At 40.9% G+C, this 20,494-nt stretch overlaps 1 protein-coding gene across 3 annotated transcripts in view; it reads right to left on the reverse strand.

Annotated features, from left to right (window-relative positions):
* Window positions 1-221: 221 nt before the first annotated feature.
* The window catches only part of LOC102217042 (filamin A-interacting protein 1-like), a 66,968-nt gene continuing 46,695 nt past the window's right edge, over window positions 222-20,494 (reverse strand). For 2 of the 3 annotated variants that reach the window (XM_023329611.1, XM_023329612.1), the window contains exons 5-6: window positions 8,269-11,086; window positions 222-799 (exon numbers count right to left, since the gene is read on the reverse strand). In XM_023329611.1, coding sequence (XP_023185379.1) covers window positions 608-799; window positions 8,269-11,086 — 3,010 coding nt within the window. In that variant the 3' untranslated portion in view covers window positions 222-607. Of the gene's footprint in view, window positions 800-8,268; window positions 11,087-16,554; window positions 16,640-20,494 lie in introns of those variants that run through there. The other variant, XM_023329613.1, reaches the window with a different exon arrangement.

A 20,494-nucleotide genomic window follows, 5' to 3' on the forward strand; every position in this document is an offset into this window, starting at 1 on the left:
ATTTTCTTCTCAACAATAAATGATTCCGTAAATATTTCCAAATGAATTATTGTTGTCATTTTTATCAAACAGCCTGACATTATACTTACAAACAGAGCGACGATCTATCTTAAACGACCAGTATTCATCCATGTTTGACTTTTAATTTCAATAAAATGTGTTTTTCCACATATTGAGGTGCAGGCAGTAAACCGTCCACGCATCAAAGTATAAAAGGTTTTTATTGTAATGGAAAAATAACACACACGTCATATTTTAATGAAGGAGCTGCATTCAAACTCATCACTTCTGTACATTATTGTCACTGTTTTTCTGCGTCCCATATCCATCTTCTTTATCTGCATCTCACAACAAAGACACATAAAAATACACATACAATTTTTCATTTAACAAATACATATATCACGCCTTTCAATCTAATATTTTCATGTCATTGTTCGCATGGACATATTCAGATGAGTGATTCGGTTGCAGCAGATCATTTTCAGTAGTTAGTGTGTCACTGGACGAGCCAATAGAATAGGACACAGACAGTGAACGGCTGCATGTAGTCGCTGTTAATTAAGTCACTATTAATTCAGCACGACAGCTACGTGGGTCAGTGACGTCACAGGTTCCGGTTCAGCAGGTTCGGGCTGTTCTTCGCGCGCGAGGCCGGCTCTCTCCCGATTCCGGCAGCCGGCCTCGGCGGCGGCGGCCCCGGGTTTATCGCCGGGCTGTTGGCGCTTTTCTGGGAGCCGAACCCCTTTGGTTTGGGGATCCGGGTCGGTCCCGGACGTCGGAATGCTTCGAGAGGTATCTGACGGAGAAACGGCGACAATTTAGCGCGGTACTTTTTGAACCAAAAAATGGCGGCATACTCTAAAATGTCAGGCTAAACTCTAAGACCCGTTCAAAAAGTTAGAAAATTACAATTTATTGTTTCAGAAACTATCACTAAGTGAAACCCATTATATACATTAATACTGTTACTACACACAGTTTGATGTTTGAAAACCTTTATTTCTGTTAATTGGGATAATTTTCCACTTACAACTAAAGCAATTTCAAATGAAGACATTGGAACATTTTTAATACAGAAATGTAGCTTTAATAAAAAGTATGCTTAATGCCTGCTTAAAGGTTGTCAATTTTCAAATGACTCATCAAAACAAAGATTCTAAGTTATTACATTTTACAGTAGTTTTCTAAATTGTGCCACAGTACCTACACAAACCACTTGATCACATGTGTCAAACTAAAGGCCCGAGGGCCAAATCTGGCCCGCCATAGCTTTTTATGTGGCCCTCTAGGCTCCAAATTACATCAAGTCCCTCCAGTTTTTTACAAATCCTCAAAATTCACACAAAATCAATAGATCCCCACATTTTTTCTGATTTTACTGCGAATGTTTCTCAAAATAGGTAAAAACATTGAGTTTAAGTGACTGCTGCCTCAGCCATACTAAAATATCATGTATTTAATAGCTCAAATATGTCATATTTGAGCAATCAAATATCATATATTAAATATCATATATAATATTAGCTCAAATATCATCTAAATTCCTTACAAATATTTCTAAATTAGCATCACATTGCCAAAAAACACAAAAACAATCACAAACTCCTGGAGGAACAGCTATTTATTAATATTTTGACAGTTTAATGGCTTTTACCAGCAGATATTGGCATAACCGAGCCTTTTAAGAAATTCAGATTTTTGATATGACTCAAAGTGAAAATGAGCTTGACACCCCTGCACTAGATGGAAGCAAACTACTTCTTAGTTTATTAAACCTGATCACACTTTCTGAATGATTGCTCATTCAATGAAGCATAATGTGTGACGGGCCGACACACATAGTGCATAATAGTGATGTGGAAGAAAAGTAAAACTTAATTTTCATTATCTTTTATATCTATTTTTAATGTTCAGAGCACAAACTTGTACACCTAAATTAAAGCCAGTGTGACCAACTGAGAGGTTTGGTCATGGATGATCACAAAGGGTTAAGTTTTGAATAAGTAATGTTGAGGATGTAACAAAATGTAGAAGAAGGTCGTTTTTCAACAAGAGACCAGAATTGCATGTGAACACTTCCTGAACACACCATGTCTAAGGTGAAACACAGCAGTGGCAGTATCGTGCTAAGGGAATAAACAGTAGGACTGTGGATGCTTGTTAGAGTTGACAAATGGAGCTCGGGGGGGGGGGAAACATGTTAGAGGATAAAGAAGAGTTGAGACTGGAGTGAAGGTTGTAAAGTTGAGCATAGAGATGTTGGAGTAGGGGAGAAGCTTCGTGTTTGCTAAGATGGATGGAAGAGATGAAGTCAAGAATGGTACAAACTTGGTCCACCAGGACTTGCGGTTGCTTTTGCCACCCCTCTTTAAATTTCTTTCTGGTCGTATGGTTAGAAAGTCGGGCAGAAAGATGTTGGAGTAGGGGATGTGATCCTTGCCCTTTACAATCGATGGGAGAGACGGTTTGAACTTCCTCCTCCTCTTTCTGCTCTATATTCGGCTATTGTTTAAGCTTCTGGGCTGTTCCTTAACTACTCCCAATTGTAAAGACAACACCCTGTTGCCATGGTTATGCATCATAACTATGCAAACATAAAAAAAATCCTCCCAGCTTTACAGCATCCTAAAGCAGAGGGAATAATTGTACAAACATTCAATGTCTCCACCAAACAATGATGATGAACAAACTTCCTAAAAAAAAAAAGAGAACACATTCAGTCTATCTGAACTTGATTTATTCTCCAAAGCAGAATGGGCAATAATAATAATCAGACCTGCAGCTGAAATAAATTTTTGTAGCAGATACAAGTCCTAATGGGAGGAAGAGTCCATTTCCAAAGAACCCTTTAATCCACAGGTGTCAAACTCCAGTCCTGGAGGTTCCACTGCCCTGCAACGTTTAGATGTGCCTCTGCTGCACCACCTGAATAGAATAATTGGGTCATTAAGGCTCTGGAGAACTGATCTACACAAGGAGGAGGTTTCCACAACACCCCATTTTGTTTTATTTGCAGAAAAAAATGTTGTACAGGTGAACATTTACGGCAGCTTTTGGTAGAAATGAATTTAGAGTGATGTAAATTGAAAAAGTGGTTTGATATTCACAAATTATTGTTTAGGTGAAACCGAGTTTATGTTATTCGGGAATTGTAAAAGGCGTAGCGATTTACAAGTAATACTTGATAATGTGACTGTGGACTGAAATTTGATTTTTGGGAGTATTGATTCATAATAAGATCTGTTGGAAACCTCATTAAATATGTTCAATCTAAAATAGCTAGAAGTATTGCGGTTCTCTCTAATGCTAGAAAATTTCTAAACTCCTCTGCCCTTCATATTCTTTACTGTTCACTTATTTTGCCATATCTAAGTTACCGTGTGGAAGTTTGGGGCAACGCTTACAAAACTTCACCTCAACCATTATGCACATTACAGAAAAGAGCCATTCGAATAGTTCACAAGGTTGATTTTTATTGTCATACCAACAACGTATTTATAGATTCTTATTTCCTGAAACTCCCAGATTTGGTAGAGTGTCAGACTGCACCGTTTATGTATAAAGTTAGAAACAAACTATTACCAGAAAATATTCAAAAATTATTTACCGATAGAGTGGGGGGGGGGGGGGGGATATGACTATAGAGAAAACCTCAACTTCAGAACTTTGAATGTTCGAACAACAATGACATTTCTGTCTTTGGAGTGAAGATCTGGGATAAACTCACTAAAGAGCTGAAGCAAAGTCCAAGCATGAGAGATATTTTAAGAAAAGACTCAACATGGTTAATATTCAAAAGTATAAGGATGAACAGGGGTGATGAGTTTGACTGGGAATTACAGCACTGTGGATGACTTGGGCAATTGCGTGCAGGTGTGTGTATGTAAACCCACATCCAATCTTTATGCTCCCTAGCAAACTGAAGCCTTTTTTTCTGGTTAGCCTTACTGATTAGAGGTTTTCTTACGGCTACACAGCTGTTCAATCCCAACCCCTTGAGTTCCCTTCGCATTGTGCGTGTGGAAATGCTTTTGCGATCACAATTAAACATACTCCTGAGTTCTGCTGTTGTTTTTCTTCGATTTGATTTGACCAAACGTTTAAGTAATCGCCGATCACGATCATTCAGGATTTTTTTCCGACCACATTTCTTCCTGGAAGACGATGGTTCCCCACCATCCTTCCAGTTTTTAATGATGCGTTGGACAGTTCTTAACCCAATTCTAGTAGTTTCTGCAATCTCCTTAGATGTTTTCTCTGCTTGATGCATGCCAATGATTTGACCCTTCTTAAACAGACTAATGTCTTTTCCACGACCACAGGATGTGTCTTTTGCCATGGTTGTTTAAGAAATGAGGAGTTACTCATTGCATCAGCTGGGGTTAAATAACTTGTTGCCAGCTGAAAGATAATCGCCTATGCAGTACCTATCCAATAGGAGGCTTGTACCTATTTGCTTAGTTAAATCCAGGTGGCGACTTTTTTTTTGGCCAGGCAGTGTATAAGTTAAACTTCATCATACTCCTTTTCAGACTCACAGTCACTGAATAAGTGGTATTTTGTATGTACATTTGATAGTAAGGTATTGTATTTACACTTAGAAACATGAAAGTCTTTATTATTATTATGTTTTGTTGGTGAAATGACCGGTTAGAGGCTATCCTGCTTGCAGTAACCCTGATTAGATATTTGCACACTTACACGGCTTTGCACGCTCAGCCATAAACAGCCAATGCACGACTTTTTGCATTTATTTGATCCTGGCTAATTCATGAGGAGTTCTATGCAAACAAGTTGGTTTATGCTACAGAATAACTCTGGATAACTTTAAGAAAGCAGTGGCTGGCAGTCATTTTAACGGTTGCCAGGGGAATGTAAGTGGCACAAAACACAACTTCCTTCTTAAACACTTTATAGCAGCCTCTTCCTTTTCCTCTTCTCAGTTCTCTGGAAATGTTTCACTCGTGTACACAACGCTCCGGACTCAATCATGGTGCAGAATTCTAAGAAACCTGAATGCCTGTGTGTCTATACGTCCGAGCGGGGGAGAGGGGCGCGTGTTGTCTGTTTGCTCTGAGACATTTTCAGCGGTTTCATCACACATCCTCAAATCAGAAGCTCATGTTCGCTCATACGTGCCGTGAAAGTCAGAGGAATTGCCAAAAACCGCCTCGGAAATGCTTAGATATTGAGGAAAATGTCAGGTACGTAAGTGTTGCTTAATGGGCCAGAGGAACCAAGGAGCCACTTGGTTTCTTGGATCTTGGATTCGTGACATTGCTGAGTTTTCACCGAAAACAGAGAGAGCGAGAGAGGTTCTGTTCTCTGGTGTCTCAGTGCAGCTTAAGTGTTTCCTCTGCTGCTGCTGTAGCAACCAAACACAAGCTCTGTTTGGTGCTCGTCTTGCAGTCTCTATGCCGCATTATTATGTTTTTTTTTTTTTTTGCTCTCAGAATGTTTGAGGTATTTTTATTAATAACACGCAGCATCGCGGCGAGTTCCTCTAGAGCAACGGCCTTCCAGGAAGTCACATTTATGGCTCTCTGCACACTTTTATCTTCCTCCGGCTGAACCCGATGAGCTCGGTTTATGAATCAGATAAGTGGTGAGTGAGTCAGGGGGGTAATTGAGGTCGCAGACGGACGGCTCAGCTGCTGGTGGTTTATCAAGTGGTTCTCTAATGAATAGCATCTTGTTTGGACCCGGAGAGGTTTCATCGCACCCAGACAGACGTTGGGTCTGGTTTCCACAGCTGTGCCTCCTCTCACTCATTTAGTTTAATGTTTTATTTCATCATCTTGTGACCGGTGTGTGTGTGTGTTGTGTTGGAGCTGGAATTTACTTCACACGTCTTTCCAACAGTGATGCATGTTTGGGATCTTTTACAGCCTTAGCGGCGCTGTGAAAAATATTGGCCTCCTCATGGAGTTCTGCTGCGTTCAGGTTTGTTCTCTGGCTTAGAGAAGTTTGAAAATGCGTGACTGAGTATTAGAGCCAGGCTACGAAGAAAAAAAAGACCAGAATGAAGTCATAGCATTATGAAAATAAAATCATATGACATGAAATCATAGTGTCACAGGACAAAATTGTAATAATTCAAGAGTAAAGTTGTAATAATTTGAGAATGAGTTGTTATATTTTGAGCATAAAGTCATATGACCAGAATATGACCGGAACAAAGTTGTAACAACATGAGAATAAAGTAACAATAATTTCATAATATCCAGAACAGAGTTGTTAAAATTGGAGAAAAAAGTTGTAATAATTTGAGATTAAAGGAGGATTAATATGAGAATAAAACTGGGATATTAGGAAAATAAAGAAGAAAGGTTATAACGTCTCTGTGAAAAATAATCACAAACCCAAATGAGGAATGTTGAGCAAGTTGTCAAGTTATACTTTGGTTTTACAAATAAAGAAATATTTCATCTTTTCGTACATCAGCGTTAAATTAACATCAGAAGCAGGACTTTGAAACAATTTTGCCCATTTCGAACAAACTGGTCGCATCAGTTCTTCTTAACTCCTTTGAAGCTTTTTTCTCATTAAACAACTTTTCTAGTAATTTTATGGCTTTTTTCTGGTAATATTCACCCTTATGCAGATTTTCCCACTGATATGACTTTGTTTCTTCTGATTGTCTGGTTAAAAGTCTGCCAATAAAATCTACTTCAGTGGGTTAAAATCCCAGAAGGAGAACTAAACAGACTCCAATCGAACAGAATTCCATAGAAAGGCCATAGAAAAGAAAAGATCTGCAAAAGCTGTTTTCCCCTGTTCTCCATGAAAGTGGGAGAAATTATTTTTCACACCATCCATCCATCCATCCATCCATTTTCTTACACCCTTGTCCCTAGTGGGGTCGGGAGGTGCTGGTGCCTATCTCCAGCTAATGTTCCAGGCGAGAGGCGGGGTTCGCCCAGGACAGGTCACCAGTCTGTTGCAGGGCAACACAGAGGCAAACAACCATGCACACACACACACACTCACACCTCGAGAGCATTTAGAGAGCCCAATTAACCTGACAGGCATGTCTTTGGACTGTGGGAGGAAGCCGGAGTACCAAGAGAGAACCCACGCATCCACAGGGAGAACATGCAAACTCCATGCAGAAAGACCCCGGTCCAAGAATCGAACCCAGGACCTTCTTGCCGCAAGGCAACAGCTCTGCCAACCGCACAACTGTTCAGCCCCATATTTTTTCACACATCTCTCAATATTCCTTGCAAATATTTCTTAAGTGGCACCATGAAAATCAGTTATTTTGATTGCAAATTTTTTTTAAATAAAATAAAAATCACAAAAACAGAAGTAAAAATACAGAATTAAAAACATACTAAATTTAGTAATAGTTCTCATGTGCCTGTGCTTCAGGAACACATGTAAGTCCAGAGCTATTTTTGGGCCAAGCAATGGTTTCCCCTCCACCAGCAGCTTTATGGTTGCACCATGTTAAGGTCTAAAGGTTTAAAACCGACTTTCCATTCCGAAGGAATTCCAAGTTAACATCGCCCTGCTTTTCATTTTCACTCACTGGGTTTCTGGGCGCTGGATGCATTAAGAAACTATGACATCAGCCTATGATTTTAGGTCAGGCAAGCAAACACGTGAGCGTCCAAGAGAGTTTGTCTATCTGTATCTGTGAAAGAGGTTTTTAACTGACCACATGGGGCCGTAACCCTGTCAACATGCAGCAAAAACGAGTAGAATGAAATCTGCAGACAATTACCTTCCGCTTTAATCTTTAATTGAATTCAAAGCATGCTGGTTTTATTGGATAAATCAAATCAGCAAGCATGGATGACAAACTGAAACAAAATCTTTTTTTTTTTTGTTTTGCACACTTTAATTATCCAAACAGAAAGAAAAAGAACAAAACAATCAAACAGCTCAGACATAATGTAGTTTGTGAAATATGATGAATAAAAACTGGCATGATACATCAGTGTGAATCAGACTACATGGCGAATGGACCACTGAGTACAATACAGTAAGTGCACATGAGTTAGAACCTGGTGTCAAAGCAGATCGTACTTATCTTTTCATGCAGGCGGTTATTTAAAAAAAAAAAAAAAAATGTAATCATTTTATTGCACACTACAAAACAAACCAAAAATAAAACATCCAACATTCTGTTCAAACTTATGTATGAAGGGAAACAGACAAGGTTCTAAGTCTAGTTAGCACTAAAGATGATAGAACTCAGAACTAAGGATGGGATGGCGAGTTTTGGGAACTGTGAGGTCACTCATAGGCATTACTTACTGTAATCTGTGACGGTCTTTGGATTGGGGTAGATGTGGGCTTAATCATGATGCTGCTCGTGATTTTACTGCTGCCTTTGGCAGCGGGAGTGCTGCAGTTTGCAATAATCTGAGTCTTTTGCTCCTGGAGTCCAGGGACTTGTGAAGGGGCGCTGACGGCCTGAATGAACGGACTTCCTAAGTGGATGTGGATTTTGTTATTCTCCGTGGTGATGACGTTTGACCCCGAGCTGTTGGACCTCTGCACCTGCCAGCTGCTTTGCCTTTCCGGGGTGACACGGAAGACGGCGTGCCCACCAACGACTTCCACAGGCTCTGCGGGGAGGGAGTGATCCTGCGCTCCTGTTGTCACTGAGACAATTTGTATCGGCGACATAGCTCGGTCTGGTGTTACAGAACCACATGAGTCCGGGGTCATGGCTCTGGAGTAAGTAGTCATAGTGGAAGGTGATAGGGCCCTATCTGGGGAGCACGGTTCATCTGAGATGGAGGAACACTTAGATTTAGTTGTCGGAGAAATGGATTTTGTGGTAGGGGAAATCGAGGCATTCTGAATGATTGTAATTCTCTGCTTGGGGGGTCCTCCACTTGTGGGTATGACGGCGGTGCTGGTGAATGACTGAAGGGTTTCTGTGTTGGGACTGGTTATCTCTAGTGTTGCCGTGTTGTGTCCGTGGTCAGGAGTGACTTTTATATGCAGCGGCTGCCCAGGACAGTGGGTCAACACCACATCTCCAGTCTGGACGTGGTTGCCGTTATGGCGTGGTTGCATTTTGCCGTTCACCTGATGGGCAGCGTCTTTGGTTTTGAGGAATGGGCCTCTTGCTCGCCTCAGGTTGTTGTTGAGATTGTTGACATTGTTCATAAGTGACGGGCTATATTTGGTGAGCTGCAGTTCGTTGCTATAATTTGTGCCATCATCAGCCTCGCTTTCGTCATACAGCTTACCGTTGACCACCGCTCTTTCCAGCGGAACCATAGTCTTGCTGTCAGCAGACATGAAGTCAAGTGGCTCGGTCTGAACCTCCTTGGTCGACACATGAAGGTCTGAAAACCGCCTTCCATTCATGCCTGGGCGAAGACTTTTGCTGAAGCGTCGGTATCTCTCCAGCTCTCGAGTTAGCGTCTCCATTTCTCGGGCGAGTTCTTTGTTTCTCACCTCCTGCTGGGTCAGTTTTCTCTGCAGAGTGGAGTGGTCAGTTTTCATTCGGCAGATAGACTCCTCTGTTCCCATGTATTCATGAATTTTCTCCTTCAGAGCCGTCACCTCTCTGGACAGATGACTAGACTTTGCTTCCTCTTCCTTCAAGCGTTTATAAAGGACATGCTCTTGGTTACACTCCTTCTTTTCATTCAGTTGGTACATTGTAAGCTCTTTTCTGGATACTTCCAGCTCCTCCATCAAGGCTTTGGCTCTTTCTTGTTCATTGACAAACTTTTTCTCCAGTGTTTCATATTCTGGCGTTTTTAATGAGTCTTCCTCTGCCACTTTCATATCCTTTAGTTTACGTCTCAGATGTTCAACCTCCTGCGTCAAATCTTTGACTTTGTTGTCTTCTTGCTGGAAACGATTTGCCAGAGGTGTCTTGAGTTGCTCTTCTTTCGCTTTGCTTCTCAGGTACTCCCTCTCAATTGTCTCAAGTGACTGCAACCGTTTCTTCATCATATTGACTTTAGATTCCAGATCTTTATTCCTCTCTTCCTCGGTTCTTAGCTTGGCCTTCAAGTCATCCCTCTCTTTTGTTGCAAAGCACATTTTCTCCTCCAGCTCTGCCTTTGACCTCAATGCCTTCTTGCTCTCCTCTATCAGCTTCTCTGTGACTGATGTAACTTTGTTCTGCTCAGCCTGAAGCTTGCCTGCGCTGCTTTGCACCTTGTTCTCCATCTGTTTCAGCTTCTCGGCCATCGCTTTCCTCTCATCCACCAGCATAACCGTCAGAGTCTTTAACTTGGTCAGATCTTCCTTCAGGGTCTGCTCCGTCTTGACCACCTTGCCTTCAGCGGCCTCCAGTTCTTTGACTCTGACTTTCAAAGCTTCCAGCTCACTGCTCAGAACCTTTGACACTGTCCTCTCCTTCTCCAAGTTACTTTTGAGTGAGCTGCATTCTTGTTTGCTTTTACTGAAAGCATCCTCCAGTTTTTCCAAGTCTGTAATCCTGTGGTTCAGTTGATCAACTTCGGCTTTCAAGCACCGGCTCTGTTTGGTCTCTTTCTCCAGTTTGTTGTTGAGGTCTCTGCACTGGTCCTCCATCCTGATCAGCTCCTCGTCCTTCCCCTCCATCTCAAGCACTCTTTTTTGTAACTCTTCAAGCTCCGACATGAGGCTCAAGTTTCCACACTCGCCTCGGCTAATTTTGTCCCTCATCTCCTGCAGTTCCTCCTCGGCTCTTCTCAGGGTCTTATTGGTCTCCCCCAGCTCATCCAGCTGCCGGCTGAGTGCCGACAACTTCTGGCGCAGATGTCTGTTTTGGGCGTCCTCGCTGGTCAGTTTGGCAGTCATGGCTTCCTGATCTTGATGGTGTCGACTGGCCTGCTCACGCAGCTCAGCCTCTAAGCGAAAGACTTTCTGCTCCTCTTCCTGCAGACGAGCATTAGCCGAGCTCAGCTCTTCCTGAGCTTGAGAGAATCCGGCGCTGAGATCTTGGACCTTGACTGTTTTCTGATTTAGCTGCTCAGTGAGACGCTGCTGTTCATCCACAACCATCAACGCGAAAGACTTGAGTTTAGTCAGCTCTTCCTTTAGGCTTTCTGCCTTCTTGTTGTTTTCTTGGTCTTTTCGTTCTTGGTATGCCTTTTCCTGATCAATTAACAGCTTCAACCTGTGAAAACAGAAAACATTTGATTTAAAGAAACTGATTTATAGCCTATACATGTTTTACTGCACTTAGATGGAAATCAATAGCTATATTTATAGATGCAATTTATCAACTTGACATTTGAGTATGGACAAAATACCTGCAAATAGATATCAACTGGACCCAAATGTCAAGTTGACAGAATCTATCAGTATAATGTTGGTAAATTCTATCTACAATTTGGGCCGCATTTCTGATAACTGATACACAAACACCGTTATTTTCTCATCATGGCTGTGGAGGAGTAAAGTCTTTATGTCACAGAAAATTTAACACATTAAAACAGCAGAAGTTTGGCGGTCATGGGTTTTGTGTGGTTATTATTTTCTCCCTTGTTGCCAACTACATCTCATATGAAAACAGAAAAGCGGCGTTTTCAACTGTTGGGTGGATGTTTGAGCAGCTCAAGATGTGCTGCCATGATAAAAACAGCTAATTTTTTTTGCTTTTTCCATTAAATTTGAAGGAAATAGTAGAAGTCAGGAAATGTACTGGATTATCCTGATCATGTTCAACGTGAAAAGCAGGAGTATTCCTCAAATAAATACCAGATATGAAGTTTTTTAGGGGATAAAGTGGAAATTCATCATTCTCAAGTTAGAGATTTTTCCATTTTAAACATTTAGGACCGTTTTTAATCTTCCTAGGAGTTAACATTGAAGAATGTTAACCTCAAATGTTCAAAGTAATAAAACAAATAGCTCCATCTCAGAATTTCCGGGCGTCAGCCAGCATGTTCAATGCCAAATTTATGAAAAAAAAAAAAAAACCACAGCAAGCCATTGAAATGGCTGAAAAAAGTAGGTTACCAACAACACAGCTGAATGAATCCAACAACCACCAACAGGACAATGATCCCAGCAGAATAAAAATCAAGAACCTGCAATGCCCCAGTCAAAGTCCATACTCTATGGCGCAACCTATGCAAACCCCATGGAACTGAGGCAATATTGAGGACGTGATAAAGCCGTAAAGTGACGACTAGCAGTTCCTGCTGATGGAGCTGCTAAATCACAGGGCGTAGTTCTTTCCACGACTGCAGCAGCGCAAGGGCAGCGAGGCTCGGTGTGAACATCAGACATTCTCCAGCACGGAGTGTAGTGTTGAAAACGCGACACCAGCAAGTTTATTTTGACACTTTAGCTCACCAAGGTATAGGTTAACCGATTTCAGCTCTTCGGGGAGAGAATTTGTCGTTTTTAATGGCTAATTTGACCAGATGGTTCTGTGTTAAGAGCTCTGCGCGTTCCACATGATGCAGCGCGACGTGTAAGCCGGTCAGGGCGTCTGCCGCTGAGCCCATTGATCCCTCAGGGGGAAGCAGCTGCCAGGCATTTCCACACAGACAGCCCTCTGGCATGAAACAATCCCATAATTGAGGGGTTCCTCTTGCACCGGCCCCCCCACCCTTTACCGCCACCGCCTGCCCTACCCGTTTCTTCTCTCTTTCTTTTTTTTTTCTTCTTCTACTTTTGCAATTAAAGGAATTCCCCCTGCTCCACAGTTTAAATAGAAACCTCCTCAGAGAAGCTGGGTGATATATGATGTCAGGGCCGTGGGTGCAGTGTCATGTCTCTCATTGACGGCTGCCAAACGGGGAAATAAGAACTGGATATTACAACGCGGCCAGTAAAATATTATATTGTAATGTTTACTGCCAAAACGGAGCTCATTTGCGTAGCCAGTGTGGGGTTCAAGTTTATTCTGTGGCCATTTAAAAATACTTTTACTCTTCCGAGCTTCATTTTTTTTCCAATACTGTGATGTTTTGGTGTTTTTCAACCCAATTATGCCAAATGCATCAAAGTGAGCACTTTCTTCAAAAACCTTGTGCTGTTCAAAAACTTGTTTAAAAACGGCTGCAGTCGCCTTCTGCAACAGATTCTTCATTGACATGAAACGTAACAAAATGTCGAACTTTTTTAAAATGAGTGTCAAAAAAAAATGATGATATATTTTATAGAAAATCTGGTGAAAATAAAATGAGTTAGTCCTGGGATTTTAGGCACTACTTTATGGATTGGCACAAAAGCAGGTTTTTTTTTTTTTTTTGTGGCTTAATACTGTATATATGAATGCATACAGCCTCGATCTACTTGGTTGACAAAACTCCAAACATATCAAACAAATCAAATACGACAAAGAAAAAATATGTAGAAATTTAAAAACTTGTTTTGTTTTCTTTTTAAATCCTTCAATGTGTGTGTTTTTTTGTTGTTGTTGTACTTTATCCATTTCCTCTTACATCCGGGTTTAAACGGCAAATGATAGTTTCATACATTTACATGGCAAAAAATAAAAATACAGGTATTTTTAGCATTTATTAGCTAAATAATAAATTAGCTAAATCTGACTTTTAAAATGTTATTTGAATTTGAGATGAATTTCCCAGTTTCCAGGATGTTTTTTTCTGACTTTGTCACCATCATGGCGGCTGTTAAACTTCTTCATGGGTCATAAATCAAAGGGGAAACTGCAGCCGTCTCATTCAGGGGCAAATGTGCTAAAAAAAAAAAAAAAAAATGCTGCTTTTGAAACAGGTTGTGTGCATGGAGACGCACTATTGCTATGGAGACGTTTAAAACAAACACATCTCTCGGGTAAACCCATCTGTAATCATTGTTTACTCAAAGCCTTATCTCAGTTCCTGCTGGTTTTTGGGTGATGTCATCGGCTGAAATAGAAGGAGGGATGCGTTTTGCAATAAAGGAGGACAAAATTCTCTGCTGATTGCTTGTTTTCCAAAAAACAAAGTCTAAATTTAGAGCGAGATCCTGATCTAGTGAACATCATATCATCCTATTTTGGCCATTAATGAAGAGCAAATTTCTGTTAGTCCTTCACTGGAGTAGAGCTTCGACATAAAACAGCATGTTTTGGTTAAAACATTGTGATGTGTTGTTTGGTTGTTTTTTTTTTCCACCGAGTGCAGACATGAAGTGGCTAACAGATGATGTGATCTGTACATGTGCGGTGAGTGGACCACCACCATGCAGAGGGGACGTCAGAAACCAAACCACTTGTTGCCCTTCATGCCGTCCACGGCGGCTTTTAACAGGTTTAAAGCGCCACGGCATTTTTAGATTGAAAAGGTCCAGCTTGGTTTTCCAGCAGAATGACACCAGGAATGTTTTTTTTTTTTTTTCTGCCAATCCATTGTAGAGATAAACACACACACTCACACACACACACCTGAGGAGAGAGCTCAGTTAACCCAACAGTCGTGTTTTTGACCTGTCAGAGGAAACCAAAGTTCCCAGAGAACTTGCCAACTCCAGGCTGGGATTTGAACCCAGGACCTCCTTGCTACTAGGCAACAGTGCAACAACTCTGAAGCCGACATGACAATGTTAGCAGGTTTTCTATGTGTTTGCCAGTAATATCTAAACTAGTCATCTCTGCAGCAGAAGCAGATAGATGATACCTGGAATACTTTTGTTTGTTCAGCCGCTTTCTCTCTCATTTTTAAACATCACACCTTCCGCTGATAAAGAAGAATGTTTTCTTAGATAAATATTTGGTTCTTAAATTGAACCATAAAACATATTTTATATAAAGAAGCTATTTACAAGCATCTGTAGGTTTTGGAGCTCCAGACTTTTTTTTTTTTTTTTTTTGGCTCTCTAGATTGGCAAGGTCGCTGACCTCTGGACCAGAACGCGCACCGAGCAGCAGATCTGGATTTTAAGCAGAGTTCCTCTCATATTGAAAGCATGTTAGCATGGAGGAATACATAGCATAGCATCATGCCTTTACCACCCACACTGCAGGCCGCTCCAGCTCCCTTGAAGGAATCTATGACCACCACCCTAAGTCTTAAATGTGTCATGGAAAAATTATTTGCACGGAGCGATTTGACGAGTTTGCGGGCTGCACCGGATTGTTTCTGGCTTTGTTGAAAATATCAGGTTTTCCCTTCCCACCCCCCCTAAACGTGAGCTTAGCAAACATTAAATCCTATTAGAGAGGGGAAGGAGCATCCAGGCGGGAGCAGTTCTCACCAGCAGGCTTCCTCTCTACAGGACGTCTGAGGCTGGAAACTGTGGCTCAGCCCGTCGCCCCGAGCGGCACAGCGTGCGCCGCATGTCCGGCCCTCGCCACAGCTGCTTAGGTTATATATGTTCAGCTGTGTCTCGGTTATAGAGAACGGCTAATGATTGATGCCGTGCAGCGGCTGCGTTTAAAGGCCGAGCACATGCAGGGTCAGCCTCCAGAGGGCAATCAAAATGTAGGAATTATGTCCTACTTTTCATTAAATGGAGGAAAGTTTTCACTGACACACAAACACAAAATGCGTTTGTCAAAAATACCAAATAAACATAAAGTCAACTGTAAAGAACTATTAAATTAGTTTTGTGCAAAATTCCTCCAAAAACGACTGCAATTAGTAAATAAAATTGACGTGAATTAGAGCAGTGACATCAAATGTGTGGTTTTTGTATTGTCTAAGTATTTCTGAAATATTTTTGTCTTTTCCATAAAAATACGAAATGCATTGGAATAAATGTGATGTAGTTTTAAAACTGAAAAAAAAAATGTGATAAAACCCCCACAAAAATATATCTGCTTAAAAGTTTTAGTTTTTACAATTACATAACCTCAAATGTCTGTCATGGTACAAATTAAAAAGAAGGCAAAAACCAAGCAAATGTCCCTATTCAATTTTTTTTTTATGAAAACTTCCATATAAAGCATGAATTTTCTCAAAGTGAATTTAAATGTCAAACTTCTGGTTAAAAACCTCAAACTTTCATTTAAAATACGCTCACTAAATATTACTTTATGCATTTAAAAAGGCATGCTTTTATATGCCTTTTTAAAATAAGTTTGGTCAAAAATATGTTGAGGAAACAAAAACAATGCAGCATTATTTTTCATCTGGATAGACATTAAAAGAAAATGTTTTAAAGGGAGTTTAAAAAGGTTTCAATACAAAATCTTTTTCCTCTCATTTTGACGTTTTCAACTTCACTTCTGTGACTCCAGTTTTGAACGTTTTCAGCCTGATCAGCGGCTGAACACAAACCACGCCAAACACACATCTGCTTGGATCAACAGATCTCTGATACGATGAGGTATTTAAAGCAAAATTCAGTTGTTTTTTTTTTTAAAGTTTCTTTCTGTGCTTCTCCGAAAGCTTTTTGTTTGATTTCTGCCATCATAGAAATGCTGCCAATTTGTAAAATGCACAGCCATGACTTTACCATTCCACATTTAGTTAAAATATGAAGTCAAACCGCACATAAACATCCTCCTGATATCCATATTTACACCCAAAAAAACTATAACAACAACAAAAAAAAGACTTTCTCCTGAAATAACACAAAACTACAAGCACATCAACAGGAAGGGAACTAACTCCTGATTATCAGCTTGTTTAGAATAGTTCATTTTTAATCTTGAATATAAATGACAGCATCCATTGTGCCTACCTGCTCTCCCAGCTTTACTGCTATGACTTTATTATCTCGCCGTAAAGACCCCTCAGCTCCGTCTACGGCTCTCACTCTGAGCAGCTGCAATGTGGGCATTCCTACAGTTAGACCAAACAATATGTGCTCCCTGCCCGCGGACCATTACATCATCAGCATGCCCTTATATGGGACTTTGCATTGCAGGAAGCTCTCAAGAAGGGAGGAGTGCTTGCCGCTGAGAGCGGCGTTTGAGCGTTTAGCCGAGGAGGTGAGCTGTGACGTGTGAAGAGAGGAGAGAGTTTGGGTTTCAGTGTTTCCTTCTGGCTCCCGTCAAATCCAGACATTTATGGGGCCAAAAGAGAGAGGAAATCACAAGAATCATTTTGTAAAGTTAAGAAAAGCCTTGGACGAAAGTGGAGTTCTCATATGTGAGCTTTAAAGAGTTTTACTGATTAGGTTCATGGGGGATCTTGATGCTGTACACCAGCTCGTCTGCATTTTGCGGTCGGTGATGACAGCGATGTGGAATCAGGATTTCTGCGCGGGTCAGCCTGATCGCCACGCAAAAACGACCAGCCAAAGAGAAAAGCAGTACACATCCATCTGAAGAGCTCAGTCATACGTCAGGAGTCAGAAGGTCAAATTCAGTTAAACTTGGTGATTTACAGATATTTTAATATCACATACGCCATATGATGCAAATGATTTTCCACCCTTTCATATGAAATACTCCACTTTTTTGGGCTATAAATTACAACCATGTTCATTTTTTTTTTTTTTTTACCTTATTAATGGTTATGATTTCTGTCATACTCCTGTCCCACCATTGGTTTCTTTATCAGTAAATGAACACAAACGGCTAACAAAGTGTGAAACTTTTAAGAAGAAAGAAATGTACAAACACCACCTGTTTGCTCTTTGTATCTTAATTGATACATTAGGTTATATAATTATCTGGAGTAAAAGATAATATCATGGAAACACTTGACACACTTTTATCACCACTTTCCACTGACTAGGTTAATTTCTATAATCATAATTGATACATGACAAACTGTATTGTCCTTCAACACAGGACAAGGCTCCAATAATAATAAAACCAATAAGTAACAATTAAAAGCATTACCAAAAATGGGTTTGATTGACATCAATATGATGGGTTTAAACAGTCATATTTTCTCTATTGAAAAAAAATACAAAATGTATGCGTTAAAAATGCCATGGTTTGGATTAAAAACACATTCAACCCATAAACCCTCGAGTATCATATTTAATACACAGCTGTTCTATAAAATATTTTATAGTGATTGCTTCGTTGTATTGACTGTACTAATGTGATGTACTAATGTGGATTTTAGGGAATAAGCTCACAAACAAAACAGTGGAGTTCCCTGCCAATTCATAGTCGTACCTTAAGCCGGCTGCATCAGCGCCACATTGTTAATCCTTCAGAACGCTTTCAGCGAACTCTGTCCGAATAGCTGACTAAATCCACATTTGGAGGACTCTTCCTACCGTGAGTCACCTTTTGTCATATAACAGGCAGGTCTTGTGTCTGTCAGGGAGGTGGTTCCTCTGTCAGTGTCTATTGTCGGGTGAAAAATGGGCCCATTTCATCCAACAACGGGACCCGATGGTGCATGAAACAAACGAGCAAGTTGTTCTTGAAAAACCGCCAGTTGAAACAGCAGCAGCTAACGCTTTGGTGTGCAGTGATATTAACGAATGGTCACCGGTTGTTCCCTCCCACTGAACAGTTTGTAAAAAGACGGCGTTCTCTCTCGGCGCTCTTTAGGCCGAATGTTGAACTTGGAAAAACGAGGCCGAAAAGTCTTCCTGCCTCCAAACCGCTGAGCAGAGTATGTCACGGCTTCACAATGGCTGAGGTCATTGTTGCTAAACGTTACGAGTCTTGCCAGGCAAGCTGATGGAAATAGAGAGTCCTGGGATTTATCTAAAATGACAGGGTAAGGCTGTTATGTAAAGCAAAAAGCATTATGGATACGGGAATTAAAGTGAAGCCCCCACACCACAGCTCAGCAGGGCTAGACCATCACCAGAGATGACTCAATGACGGTCTTCTTCAATCATTAATTCCTTCCGATGGCAGTCAAACATCAAGCACACCATAATGAGAGGAGACAATAGGGAGATAATGACAGTCATTCGGGTTTAATGCCAACTGTGTCAAAGATGATCCTTAAAGTCGAAACTGCTAAATTTCACGCGGTCTCTTCCTGAGTATCGCTCCCGATTCGCTTCAGAAACTAACTGAAGCTGAACTGGTGTGACCTGCTGGCTTATGTAAGAAATGGGAATTAATCACGCCGCTTGGAACCAATTGGAGGAGACGGTTACTGGAGGACAATGAATGAGGCAGTGTGGAAAGCGTTTTCATAGGCAGCGAGAACAAGACCGCGCCAAAGATAGCAGGAACTTCCCAGAGCTGCCTATGCAAACACATGGAGTTGGGTTTGGTTTGGAGATGGAGACTTGTTCTTTAAGACATTTAAAAAAAAAAAAACAGACAGATGAGGCAGACTATTTATTATTCTATATATGACAGCTGTCCTATATTTAATACTGGTTTCTAGGGACTGAGAAAGAAGCATAACCAGTCCAGCCTAACACCCTGTCCTGGTTCTCAGCCCTCCTGCCTATTAATGTTGATATTAAACAAAGCGTTCCTTCAATCTCTCCTCTGCATTTATGAAACTGCTTGTGCAACACTTGTGTAACCCAACGCTTGATGTCAGTCACCTCAAACAAGAGTGTTGTGCCATGTTTGGAGCCCGGCAATCCGTCAACCCCGTCGATGAGGCTCCAACTCTAAACTCCGGTGTTTGTTCCCATTCCTCTGCAGCACAATGTTTGCTCTTGGAACAAACAGTTTGGTCATCCAAAGTTGGATTCTATTTCGGGACCTGGACGTATCGAGGGCTCTGAGTAATGCACACTTGAAACAGATGTCGGGGATCAAACATGGGAGCAGGCCACATGAACATGTTTGCTGTGACAAGCCTCTGCCAGATGACAAATAGTAGGGAGATGAAGAGGTATTGTGTAACCACTAAGGAATGACTCTTGCTCTGACTCTGTGCAGAATAATGTGGAGGTTTGGGCTCCGCTTTGCAAATAACAAAACTTTTGTCTCCAACAAACTCTTGGTATGACCTAACGTGTCTCCAAACGACAAAAACAAGTCAAGTGGGCAATTCGTCCAAAGTTGCGATTGCCAGTTGCTATTGCTGTGATTGCGATGTAGACATTTCGCCTTTGGCTGTTAAAGCGGTGATGCAATCGAGGCATTTCCTGTCACAACTCCGTCCGAAAGATGCTGATGTTTTAATTTCAAAACATCTCATCTCTCTGGATCTTGTTACATCTCTATGTTCGAACAGCTGAAGTCTGTAATGGTGTAGTGAAAGTCCGACCTTTGAGAGATTTGAGCTCAAAAATCATTTCGACACGTTGGAATTTTCGGTAACACATTATTTGAAGGGGTGTGCATAAGACTGAGACGACTCTGTCATAAACATGACATGTTATTAAAATGAAGGAGTGCTTATGACTGAAGTGTCATTCGGTAAGTAATGACACTTTTAATGCAACGTTGACACTTTTAGTAGAGTTTTTATATAAACTTGCATTGAAAAGGTCATTATTAACCAAATAATGCAAATTTGACACTTTCAATGGACTTTTAATGCAACTTTTAGTGCAAATTTGCATTAATAGTGCCGTTATTTACCGAATGACATTTCACGGCAACAGTCGTAAACATTCATGAATGCTCCTTCATGTTCATGTCCATTGTTATGTCACGTTTATGACAGTATAATGTCAGTCTAATGCCCCCTCATCCCTCCTTCAAATAAAAGTGTTACCGAATTTTCTCTGTCGTGAAGAGTTGGGGGGGAAAAAAAAAATCCTCCACAGCAGTTGAACCCGTCACCAG

Source organism: Xiphophorus maculatus, chromosome 24 (genome assembly GCF_002775205.1).
Source record: "Xiphophorus maculatus strain JP 163 A chromosome 24, X_maculatus-5.0-male, whole genome shotgun sequence".
In the NCBI taxonomy this organism is placed as follows: domain Eukaryota; kingdom Metazoa; phylum Chordata; class Actinopteri; order Cyprinodontiformes; family Poeciliidae; genus Xiphophorus; species Xiphophorus maculatus.